Consider the following 12,790-nt stretch of genomic DNA (forward strand, 5'->3'; position numbering starts at 1 on the left):
ATAATGAAAACCCCGTGGCAGTGGCACAATAGGGTTAGATACACACAGGTCTGGAAAGAACCCAGACACAATTTGGTTAAGCGTGGAGTTTTACTTTATAAATGGAAGAATAATCCACACAGCAAAATTCCTGGGCTTTAAGAGAGTGCAAATCCTGCTACCTAGGAAGTTTCCTCATATCCTCATTTGATTGCTGCCACCTGCCCCTGCTTCAGAGGCAACTGCTTCTCTGACTGGGAATTTTTAGCAAGTGCTAAAAATATGGGATATATGCAAAATAAAACTATACTGAAGCTGTTTGCCAGGATAAATTTCAAGTGGCTCAGATTTAAATGTGGAAAAAAAAAAGAAATTTTAAAATCTTAGACTATCTTATCTCCTGACCCCATCCCCACTCCCATGGCACTGGGTTCCTCAGGGGCCCTCACACCAGCACATTCCAGTGGACACTGCAGCCTCCACCTGTAAACCCTTCCTGAGGCCCAAGTGACTCCGCACACCACAGTGCAGTTCCCTAGCACCTAGAGAAGGTGCTCAGTTATATTTTCTTGAGAGAGAAAGTGATGGACGGACTTTAAAGGGTACCTGGAGTATGGTCCATAGTATGCTATTCTCTTAGCTTTGGTTGAATGAAAGGACAAGGACAAGGGAATTGAGAGGAGCAGCGGAACAGCCTGAGGGGGACTACGGGATAGAGACAAGGGGCTACAAATTCTGGCCATGCTTTCTTTTCAATGTTTTATTGGGGGATGTGAGGTGTTGGGGCGAACAAATGTGAAATTCTCGATTCTGGTTTGAAGCCCCTCTTTTTTTTTTTTTAATACCTTTATTTTTATGTGGTGCTGAGGATCGAACCCAGGCCCCGATGGTGCTAGGCGAGCGCTCTACTGCTGAGTCACAATCCCAGCCCCTTGAGGCCCCTCTTCATCTGCACAGCTGTTGCAAAGCTCCCTGGGCCTGGACCCAGCGCAGCCGCCACTGGGGCAGGGACAGGCCCTGGCAGAGCTCCCCGGAGAGGGTGGCTTGGCCTGGCTGCTCCCACCTGGGAAAGGGCATAGCGTCAGAGGGAAGGCCAGCCTTCTGACCCGCTCTGGCCTTCCACCATCATGAGCTGCGCCTTCACTTTCCACCCAGCTTAGTTCCCTCCCTCTCTGTGCCCGCCTCTCACCAGTCTGCCAGGACTCCCTGCAGTTTAGGGACTCGCTCCAGTGCCTGTTTCAGCAAGTTCTCCAGCCTGTTCAGAGCCTGCCCCAGGTTCTCCTTCTGTTCCTTTTCCTGGGATGCCTGGATCTGCAGCAGCTCTGGAGATTAGAAACCAGGGAGGCAGCTTTGAGGCCTCTGGCTTGCCGGAGCCTTGCAGCCAATAGGTCACCAAGTCTGCAGTCACCCAGTCTTGACCCCAGCAAGACCTCTCCCAAACCTGTCCCTCTTCTTAGGTCCTCATGTCAGGGCAATACCCCCCATCTCCACCAGGTCTCGTCCTGGATGCCTTCTTCCCTACCTTCATCAGGTCATGGCCACCCATTCAGCTTCCAAAGTTCATGTTTTTTGTCTCTCATTCCGTTTTTTGTTTGTTGTTTTTGTAGTATTGGGCATGGAACCCAGGACCTCGTGCATGCTAGGCAAATGCTCTGCCACTGAATTACAACCTCAGCCCATGTTTACTGAGTTTGTTTCTCCTGTCTTCTTACTCCACTCTCAGCCTCCCTCATATTCCAGGCCTCAGTCTCTTACTCTGGTCACATTTCAGAGAAGCAACCTGGCACCCATGACTTGGCAGTCATAGTGATCTTTCTGAAGCCTGAACCTGATTCTCTCTTTCTCCTGCTTAGAACGTTTCCCTAGGCCCCCCAAAACAGAGTCCAAGTCTTCAGCCTGGTATTTGAGTCTATATTATGTGGCCCCTGCTCACTATTCCTTGGGAAAAAACCTAACCCAATCCCAAGGCCCGTGTGAGATACCATTTTCCCTTAGGCAGCCCTTTTTCTTTAGCATCCCTCATTGCAAGGCTTTCTCCTCAGCCTTCTCCAGTCTTAACTCTTGTGGTATTTCTCCCTAGGACTGTGACTGGGCCTAGCCCCTCTTCATGTGCCCAGCTCAGTCAGAGCAGTTATAGATTATTAGCATGAGCAGATCTCTTGAGCCTGAATCCTGACTCCATCCTGCCTTACCTATGACCTTGATCATGACTCTTGTCCTTACTTTAGCTATATCTGTTGGTAAGTGGACTTAACTGAGTCATAGGCTTGTGGGGCAGGAAGCAGATTGGAGAGAACTCTGGCAATTGGACCCACAGGGCTTGTTGACAGGTTTGAGGGCAGGTTGGGATCTGGGAGGAATTAAGGACAACTGCTCTGTTTTTAGCTAAAGCACCTGATGAGGAGGGTGGAATAATATACTGACAGGAGGAAACCAGGAAGAAAAGAAACAGAATTGCTCTTTGGAGTAGAGGAAAGTTATAAAAGGTTCAAGATGACCATGAAGTTGGGTATAGTGGCACATGTCTGCAATCCCAGTGGCTTGGGAGGCTGAGGCAGGAGGATCACAAATTCACAGCCAGCCTCAGCAACTTAGTGAGGCCCTAAGCAACTTAGTGAGACCTTGTCTCTAAATAAAATATAAAAAGCGGTGGGGATGTGGCTCAGTGGTAAAGTACCCCTGGGTTAAATCCCTGGTACCAAAACAAATAAACAAACAAACAACAACAAAAACAAAACCCACAAAAAACAAAAACCCAAAACAACAACAAAAACAATGCTCATGAAGTAGGGACATGCTGTGATGTGTCTTGAACTGTTCTTATTTTTTCTACAGTGTTCCTTTTCCTCGGGGTGAGATGGAAGGCAGGGAGACCCAAACTCAAGGGTCTGAAAATGGTTTCTTCCTTCTTGCCTGATGGTGTCCCTAATTCATCTCTCATCAATTCACCTCTTCCACTTATTTATATTTTGATTCCTTGCTCTGTGCTTCTACCAGGGGTTTCTTGGGGCTGGCCAGCTGTCTCCTTACTCCCCATCAAACTATTTGGGCTGGCATCAGGATATCTGTGAGTTTCTGTTTTCTTATCTGCAAACTGCGGGTCTTAATAATCCCTTCCCTCACAGTGAGGAGTCAAAGAGACGATGTATATACACACCCTACAGACACCAAGTGCTTGTTGCCTGCCAGGTACCATTCAATGCCGTATTTGGGTCACCTGACTGAATCTTCCCAGCAACTCTCTATGACACTGTTACTTTGCTTACTCCACTGAGGAGGAAACTGAGGCATGGGGAGATCATTCGACAAGGAAGGGAAAGGGTTGACAAGAGAATCTGGGTACTTTAACTCCATAGCCTAGTTTTTAACCACTCTATTTGGGGGTGATGAGTGAGTACTTGGCAAATGGATGGCAGTGTAGTCTAGTGGTCAGGAGCACAGGCTTACGTCAGACTACCTGGGTTCAAATCCCAGCTCTACCATGTAGGCAAACTACTAAGCTCTCTGTACCTCAGTTTCCTTCTCTGTAAAATGGGGAGAACAGCAGCGTTTACTACATGGGCTTGCCATGCAGCAAACAACTGGATGTGCTTCAGCACACAGGAAGCACTGACTAAGCAGTGGGTGTTGTCTGTTATTACTTGGGAGGCTGACGTGCTGAGAATGCCCAGGGAGGCTGGATGTGGGAAGCAGTGGAGGCCTACCCTGGGGGGATGGTCCTGATGGCAGACGGGTCTTCATGTGGAGCAGATCCCCACAACGGAGACTCTGCTGGTCCTGGAAGAATAGAAGGTCCTGACGAAGAGAGGCAGCCTTTGGGAGGAGCAGCTCTGGTGCCTGGAAGGAGGGGGAAAACAGTCACCTTGGGGTGAAGACTGGAGAGGGCAGGGGGTAGATAAATCATAGAGGACAGGCACTTACCTTCCCTGTGGGCAGCCCCAGTATGTGGCTCAGCGCTATGAGGCTAGAGCCCTTTGGGCACATGGGGTGCAGCTGGTGGATAGATGGTAGGATCGTGGGCAGGGGCTTCAACCTGGGGTGGGGGACAGTCCAGATTGGATAGAACACTGAGTTCTAGAAGTCTGGGGGCCCAAGAACTTGAAGGCAGACCAGATTGGGGCTGGTGACCTAAGGGTGAGGTCTGGGCAGCCTGGAAACATTGAAGCTACATTTTTTCAGGAGGTGAAGGGAGTGACAGTCGACCATGGCAGAGGAGACAGGGCTGGCCTCAGTCTTACTCTTCAGGGCTATGCCGCAGCAGGGTGCCCAGCAGAATGTGGGGCAGATGTCGGGCTTCCTCCTCCAGACAGCGAAGCAGCTCCTGGCTCTGCGGTACCACGGCCTCAGAGGTGGGGACAATCTTCCGCTGAACCAAAGCCAGTACCTGTTGGGAGGGAGAAAGTGGATGGGCAGTCTGCTTCCACCCAGCCTCACCCCTAGCAGATTTAGTCCCCTGTTCCACACCTTCCCCCACACCCATCACACCTCTCCAGGACTGCGGCATAGGCGTGTCTTGCTGGCTGAGTTGCCCTTGATGAGCAGGCGGATCTGTTCCTGGGTTTCCTCCTGGGGAACCAAGATGCCCTTCAGAGTAGCTGTGTATCCTTCCCTCCTCAGACCCTATGCAAAGGGTCCTGCTTCCTCTTGGGAGTTTCACCTTGAGCTTCCTCCCCACTGGCAGGCCCAGTTCCTGTTCACAAGGCTCTAAGCCTCCACTCTGGCCCTCCACCAGCTCCAGGCCCTGCCTCTCACCACCAGCTGGCGCCAGTGCAGGATCCGCTGCTGCTTGGCCTGCAGCTCCCTCAGCAGAAGCTGCCTCTGCCCAGCTGCATCCTCCAGTTCCTTAATCTGGGCCCTCAGGGCCTTGAGCTCTGCCCACAGTCCACAGCATCTAAGTCCCAGTATTAGCACTTTCCTGGGGGACAAGCAGAGAAAGCAAAAGAGAGAAAGGGGACTGAGACCCACACTGGGAGGAAGAGATCCGCAGGGATGCACAAGGAACCACAAACACTGGGAGACAAAGTGTGAGGAAAGGGAGGCAGGGGCAGCCACAGAGGTAGGACATACCCAGGTCTACAGATGCCAGGGAGAGAGATGGTCTAGAGGCCTCTGCTGGAGGAACCCCCTTACCTCTCACTGGATCCCAGGGTACGTCTCTCTATCTCCTCGACCAGGCCCTGGAGGTGGCCAGTCAGGATTTGACGCTCCTTCAGGAGAGCACCCCGCTGGGTAACAAGTGCACCCACAGTCTGCCAGCCCTCCTGGGGTGGGTACAAAGTTTGTGTGGGCATGATCCATGGGGATGAGGGGACTGAATAGATCTTGGGAAGGTACCTAGGGTTACCTGGATGAGGTGCCCCATGGATGGCAAGGCCTGGCTGGAATCTGACTGGTCCGGTGCCTGGGGACTGGGGTGGGGGCAAAGCTGCTGAGGGAACAGCCCTGTATCCTTGCCTTGGTACTTGGAGGGAGCCAGTGACACCCACCTCCCACAATGGCACTGGGCTGCAGTTCTACCCCATGCCTGTTCCTGACCCTGTCCCAACTCACCCACCCACATGCCTGCCCTGAATGTAGGAACATTCTACTCCTTACCTGGACAGCTCGATATCTCTGAGCCCATCCCCTCTGCACAAGGATCGAATCTCTGCTTCTCGCTCTGCGGCCAGGTACTCCAGGGCAGCCAGGACATGGCCTGGAGGGTGGTTTGTCAGTAGGGTCTGGTGGATAAAGGTGAAGTCAGGGCGGGGGGGCAGGCTTGAATGATGGGACCCCATGGGAATGAGGTAGGGATGAAGACTTATGAGCAGGCACCCGATGTTTTTACAGGTCTGGAGGGTGTGGCCTTTCCTGATGGCCCTGCCATCTCACCTCCACTGAGCCAAGCCACTGCTGGTATGAAGTTCCAAAATGGTCATCCTGAGGGCTTCTGTTGGGGTGGGTAAAGGGATAGAGAATGTTATAAGACAAATCAAATACCCCTGTAATTATTACCACCCCACTAAAGTAGGGACTGTCATTGTCCCCATTTTACATACGAGGAAATTGAGCCCATGTAGGCATGCTAGACTGGAGATCCTTAATTCTACAGTTTACCACCCCTGGGGCTTTTACATGCATGCTAAACCTGGGATGCCTTCATGACCCCAGCTAAGCCTCCGTGTCAGAGAACCCCTCACCTCCCTGCTTCCTTAGCTGGGAAAGGGTCTCTTCTGGTTACTTTGAGCCCCCCAGGCTTCCCCAACACCAATAGTTGTGACTATCACTTTCTGCTTCTTTTTCTAAAAATTTTTAAAGTTGTAGATGGACACAATACTTTTCTTTTTTTTTTTTAGAGAGAGAGAATTTTAATATCTATTTTTTAGTTCTCGGTGGACACAACATCTTTGTTTGTATGTGGTGCTGAGGATCGAACCTGGGCCGCACGCATGCCAGGCGAGCGTGCTACCACTTGAGCCACATCCCCAGCCCCCACAATACTTTTCTTTAAATTTATTTTTATGTGGATCAAACCTAGTACCTCACACATGCTAAGCAAGCACTCTAATACTGAGCTGCAAGTGTGACCATCGCTTTCTATACGGGGTCACAGCTTGGGAACCGTGTCATGGAAGGACCTGGACTTGATACAGCACAGAATCCCAGCAACCGAAGAATTAATACACAAGTGACTTTCTGCCTTTAAAGTAAAAGTTCTTTGGAGGGTTCCTGGGTCCTGGGAACACTTACAGGATGCTGCCACCCCTGGCTTGGAGAAGATTCTGCAGGAACTGGGCCCGGAGGGTGCAGGCTGTTCGGACATCACGCTTTGGAGGAGAGGACAGAACATGGTACGGACCCAGATGTCAGACTGACCCCAGTCTTCTCACACCTTCTTCTATGGCCTAGGGTCTTACCAAGACAAGAGGCTCCAGGGCCACAGCTGTTGATGTCAGGGGTCCAAAGGTCACATCCACTGTGGCCTTCCTGGAGGAAGAGTGCAGTTGGGGCAGGTTGTACCTGGGAGAACAGGTGTCTGTGCCCCACCCTTCCTACTGCCAGCCTGGCTAGTCACAGGTTTTGCTGAGCCTGGGTCTTAGGGGCCACCTCCAAGATTAAGCCACCATTGTGTCCTGGCAGGACTACTGCATGAGCCCCCTTCACTGGTCTCTCTGCTTCTCACCCCTGTAGTCTGTTCTCCACCCAGTGGTCAGAAATCATGTTTCATACAACCTGGGGAAGATGAAGTCACTGCTCAAAACCCACCACGACAGTGGGACCTTTCCCTGACATGTTCAGAATGACAATGTGAATAACAGGCAGTCTTTCTAGCACTATACATAGCTTACCACATATAACTATCATATCTTCCATAAAAGGGTGATATAAATATTATCATATTCCAACAAATCTTAGAAACTGAGGTACAAAAAAGTTAAATTCCTTGCCCAAGCTCACACATTTATAAATGGCCAAGGTGGGGCATGAACTCCATCTACCAGTAAAACTTCTATGCCTCCAGGGCCCTCTGACTGCTTCTCCTACCTCACCTCTTCATCTTGTCCCTCCTGTCTTCAAATACTGAGCTGTATTTACCTCTTGGCAGCTCTTCCTGAAGGCCAAGATTGGAGCCTGGCTGTTCCCTCTCCATGAATATTTGTGCCCCAACCCAGGTTACCTCCTCAGAGAGGCCTGTCCTGAGCATCCTAGCTCAGGTAGCAAACACCTTTCCCTCGGTCACAGTCTTTTCTTCATTGAACTTATTTCTCAGGATCTGTTTCCTAGTTTGCAGTCAGCCTTCTCTATATCAGAGCATAAGGTCCAGGAGCATAAACAGGGGCCTGTCCTATGTCTATTGTTGTTACCCAAGAGATGGTGCAAAACTAACTGGGCTTATGGGCCTTAAATCCTAGGGTTGGTTGTGCAGAATTCTGGAACCCAGTAAGGATCAGGTAAGAACACTGGGATCTCAGAGGCAAATGTGTGGCCACCTGGTGAAAGCTGGTCTCTTGGGCAGATGAGGCCCACCTCTCTATGTCCTGTAGGCGCCTGAGCTGATTCTGCAGCTGCTGCGTGGGGACTCGCAGTCCGTGCTGCTGTCTTCGCAGGTTTCCAGTTTGGGCCCGGAGGAGGAGAGCTCGATACTGGGTGTCCCGTGTGCTCTGCAGCATCTGCTCCACAGCCAGGTCTGTGGGAGACACAGGGGTCAGCACTTTTCCCACCCAGCATTAAATGCCCACCTTCCTGGCCCCATGGGTCACCCTGAGCCTCAGCCTCTCGCTCCATCAGCTCCAGGTTCTGGTCTAGCTCTTGGATCTCTGTGCGCAGGCGTGCTACTGCAGCTTCCAGCTCCAACTTCCGGCTGACCTGGTGAGATCAGGTATAGAGTCAGATGCTCATCTGAGTATGGCTTAGCCTGGCCTCACTACCTTTTGGGAGGCACCAGGCTCTTATCTATCAGGGGAGTGGTTAAGGGGTTTTTCTGTGCAGATTCCTTGTCTGATGCAGAAGCACTGGTGTACCCTCTGGCTCTCCTTTTCCTCATGGATTGTTTCACTTATCCTCCCTGCAGGTTTTATTTTATTTTACTTTTTGTTTGTGCTACATTTCTGTCTCAGTGGGGATGATCTCCTCCCTGAGTCCCACACCGAGGAGTCCTGAGGTCTTCTGAAAGCATCCCCCTGATGTCATCTGGGTTCCCTGCACCAAATGGATCACAAACTGGCCTTTGCATCTCTTCCAAATCTGGCCCATACTACTTCTCCCCTCACCAGGTTTGATGTGGAAAACCTTCAACTGTGCCATTGCACCAGTTCATTTCTGGCTTCCCCTGGACTGTAAGCCTAGGAATGCAGGAATTAGAGCTGTTTTGTGACCCTGTGACCCCAACATATCCAGCACCAAGCAGGGACTAGAGCAGAAGATGTACAAGTTCTTTCTTGGGTGAGAGGGAATCTTACAGCATAGGCTTCTCACCTCTGGACTGTCCTGGTGGCCATACCTGAAGAAACCATGCCAGAGTTAGGATATGTGTGGGGCTTGCAGAGGGAAGGGCAGGAAGTATGAGGCTGTGGGTGGGGACAAGGCCAGATGGGACTGGAGAAGATGGGATGGAACAGCATTTAGAAGCACTTACCACAATAAGTTTCCCCGGATCTTCTTGACACTGCTATAGTGGAGAAGTGGAGGAAGAGGAGTTACTGTGAGACTTGCCTGTGCCCTCTTCCTGGCACCCTCCCCTGATCCCACTGGCTCACCTCTGACTATGCACATGCTGTAGGATGTAGGCCCAGATGTCAGCCCCCTGGCCCAGACACAGCCTGTGGGGACAGGGTGTAAGGTTATGTCTGGGGCACAACCCAGGTGAAGGATGCTTATTGCTAGGGTGATGGTGAAAGAGAAAGTCTTTGCTAAGGAGTTCTCACTTCTGGGGGAAGGAAGGCCCTTCTTAGTCACAGAAAGGGTGATTTATCACTAAGTATGGGGGCATCCTCATTCCAGTAACTTGCAGAGGAGGAGAAATTTGATCCGCCCTGAAGAGCTCTCATGACTAGACAGGGTCCTCACTCCTACAGATTCAGTCCATTGTGGTGGTTATTGCTAAGGGGTGGAGTGGGAATGTGGGGTCACGATCAGGGCCTGTCCCTCATATACAAGATGCTCTACTAGAACTTAACACTGCCACGATAGGAAGGAGCTGGCGGACTCAGCTGTTGGGTCCTCCCTGGTGGCGACTCTCTGAAGAACCGGGAGACCCTACGGCCCGCCCGACTCACCTGCGCAGGGTGGACTCCGGGGCCCGGGACGTCGCGGGCACCCGCATCTCTTCGGCCGCCCAGCAACCGAGTTCCCGCGCTTGCGGAACTAAATCCATGACAGCGCCCGGCCCGGCCGCCGCCTCCCGCCCCCTCTTTCAAGCGTGGCGCCCTCCTCTGACGTCACGAGTGCGCCGGCAGCTAGGCCCCCGGGGCCGGAAGGACCCAGAGTCCTGAGCCGCCAGCTCGCGGGCGGTCCCGGTGGTCCTGCAGCGCCCAGTGCTCCCGTGTGGGCCCCACTGAGGGAGGCGCTGGCGTCCGCTGGCCTCCCCTCTGCTCCGCTGACCGCCAGCTGTTGGTGAAGAGGCAGAGGGTCCTCAGTGCCCTCTTCAGGTCCTGGAGAAACGGGGCTGGCATCCGCAGGGGACCCGTCGTGGACCGCGGCACTCACTGCTCGCGAGTTTCAGAAGCAGCGAGTCCCAAGGCTGAGCGCAGGTAGAGCAGAGAGCGTGGCCCCAACCTCGCTGCGCTACGCAGCCTTTCAGGTCCTCGCCTTTGCTCCCCGAGTCATTAGTGTCCCAGGAGCTGACCCTGTGCTGCGCGATGACATCGCGCCCGCTCCCACTGAACTGCCACATCTCTTCTCTAGGCTTCTGCGCCCTCCAGAACGCCCAGAGCTCTATCTGTCGCAAAATGACCCACCCCTGCTGCTCATTTTCTACCATCCCTACCTAGGGAAGCGCCCACCTCCCCCACTGAACGGTGAGTTCCTGACGGTGGGGACCAGGGCGGTCTTGCTCACCACTGATATAGCAGGTTTGGAAGAGAAGGGGAAGATTCCTTTGAATACTTCTCAAAGACTGAGGAGCAGAAGAGAATGTCAAAGGTTGATGTAATTTGGTGGGCTTCCAGGAGTAAAAATTGGCAGTGTTGACTCCTGGATGTCTGCTTTCTCCACAGCTGTCATTCCCCACAACCATCTCCACCCTCAGTCCTGTGTAGTGTTGACTACTTAAAAATCAGTCAGTTAGACACCAAGTCTCCCTTGAGTCTATGAGCTTTTCTGGGGGCTTTGAAGATGAGTGAGAACTTTCAAATGTATTGGCTGTTAAAAGGATGCAAAGAGAAGTCACAGGGTTGGAAGAAATATTTGCAAAACTCATACCTGATAAGGAACGTGTTTCCTGAATATCGAAGAGCTCTTGAATTCAACAGTAAGAAAAAAGCAATAAAACTAATGGGCAAAAGATATGAACAGATACCTCACCAAATTGCATTACATATGGCACATAAATATACAAGATTCTCAAATTCATCAGGGAATTGTTAGTTAAAACAATAATGGGATGCCACTAGATATCAATTAGAGTAGCTAAAACCTAAAACACTGACCACACCAAGTACTGGTGGGGATGTAGAAGAACAGGAATGCTCATGCAGTGGTAGCAGGAATGCCAGATGACATGGCTGATTTGAATGAGGGTTTGTAAATTCATCATAGAACTAAACAGTCTGACCACACAATCCAATGCTTCTGAAGGATATTAGTCATATGTTATGGCATACTCTTTTTGTGGTGCTAGGGATTGAACCCATGGCCCTTGTGCATTTGAGGCAAGCACTCTACCAACTGAGCTATATATCCCCAGCCCCATGAACTGGCATAGTCTTGTTCCTTTTTTTTTTTTTTTTTTTTGTTATCAGCATGTTAGTGAGCTTTGACAGAAGCATAACACCAATTTCTAGAGAAACTTTTAATTTTTTATTCTTTTGGATGCCACAGGAATTAAACTAGTGTTAGGCATATGCTCAACCACTGAGCTACATCCCAAGCTCAACAAAATCTCTTTTTAATATACTAGCTATATACATTATATTTCATGTGTTATGTGACGCATATTAAATTTACTTGATGATCAGAGAATGTGGTCATGGTGGACTCTTGTGATTCTTGGGTGGCCTAGTATCTGACTTTCCCCCTACACCTGGGAGGCCTTCATCTCCTAAGAGAAAGCCCTCCTCATCCTGTCAAAAGAGATGGTGGTTAGATCCTCTTTCAGTTTTCCATGTACCAGCTTAAATACTCTAGCCTGGTTGTTCCTATATCTGATTAACTTAATTTTGTAATTATATCCAATTTATAATAAGATTCTTAAACATCTCTTTAGGTGTCAAAAGTATTATTGCAGAAAAGAGAACGGTAAAAGTTGTAGAATAAAAACAACTAAAAATTTTTGGCCGCTTATACTTCTGCTTAAAATGGAGTAACAGGGATCAAATTAAATTGTCTGAACAAATTTATAAAATGAGCTAAAATGTATGACACAGCAGTCTTGAAGCAATGCAGAGCAGGCAATAAAGGATCGTGACCCTTGAGAAGAGAAGCAGAGAAGGGTGAGCCTTAGCTGACTGCCTGTAAAGGTTCTAGGCTTCAGTGCAAGGAGCAGAGACTGAGCAGACCTCATCTTCCTTAAACTGAGAAGGAGCGAGGAGTGCACAGAAGGCAGGACCGTTTGAGTTCACAGGGTGTAGTCCTGGAGAGGAGAGAAAAGGCCTGGAAGGGAACTGCACGGGGTTCCCCACCAGTATTCTGTAGAGTGTGTAATGATACAAGATGTGCAGGAGGAAACTCCCTGAGGGGAGAGGAAGAAACATCTGAGACTAGTAAAGGGAACAATCTTCAGAGCCACAATGGCCAAGGAACATGGATGATACCACCTACTGAACACCTTGTAGTCAGTGGGTACTGGGAAGAGATTGTTACTTTAGTTGCAGGGAAAGATTAACCCTAGAACAAATCCTTCTTTGAAACTGACTAAAAACGATTAAAGGAGTGAGGCGTGGTGGTGCAGGACTGTAATCCCAGCAACTTGGCAGGATGAGGCAGGAGGATAGGGAGTTCAAAGCCAGCTCTAAAAACTTGATGAGGCCTTAAGCACCTCAGTGAGATCCTGTCTCTAAATAAAATATTAAAAAAGTGCTGGGAATACTGGAGATATAGCCCAGTTGGCAGAGTGCTTGCCTTGTGCCCATAGGCCCTGGGTTCAATCAGCAACACACACACACACACACACACA

The 12,790-nt window shown here is 50.4% G+C and overlaps 1 protein-coding gene across 1 annotated transcript; it reads right to left on the minus strand.

Moving 5' to 3' along the window:
* Positions 1-681: 681 nt before the first annotated feature.
* Positions 682-10,451, minus strand: HAUS5 (HAUS augmin like complex subunit 5). The gene is made up of 20 exons (XM_081275077.1): positions 10,165-10,451; positions 9,735-10,065; positions 9,216-9,278; positions 9,095-9,127; positions 8,935-8,959; positions 8,220-8,325; positions 7,987-8,146; positions 6,876-6,945; positions 6,709-6,785; positions 5,851-5,908; positions 5,575-5,699; positions 5,324-5,387; positions 5,110-5,240; positions 4,732-4,894; positions 4,465-4,545; positions 4,218-4,363; positions 3,901-4,012; positions 3,684-3,816; positions 1,169-1,301; positions 682-1,042 (listed from the first exon to the last, which is right to left on the minus strand). Exons 2-20 carry the CDS (start codon positions 9,830-9,832, stop codon positions 925-927), a joined length of 1,896 nt encoding a protein of 631 aa, XP_081131203.1. The 5' UTR covers positions 9,833-10,065; positions 10,165-10,451; the 3' UTR covers positions 682-924.
* Positions 10,452-12,790: the final 2,339 nt, after the last annotated feature.

The sequence above is a fragment of the Spermophilus citellus genome (assembly GCF_964194105.1).
Source record: "Spermophilus citellus genome assembly, chromosome: 18".
Taxonomy (NCBI): domain Eukaryota; kingdom Metazoa; phylum Chordata; class Mammalia; order Rodentia; family Sciuridae; genus Spermophilus; species Spermophilus citellus.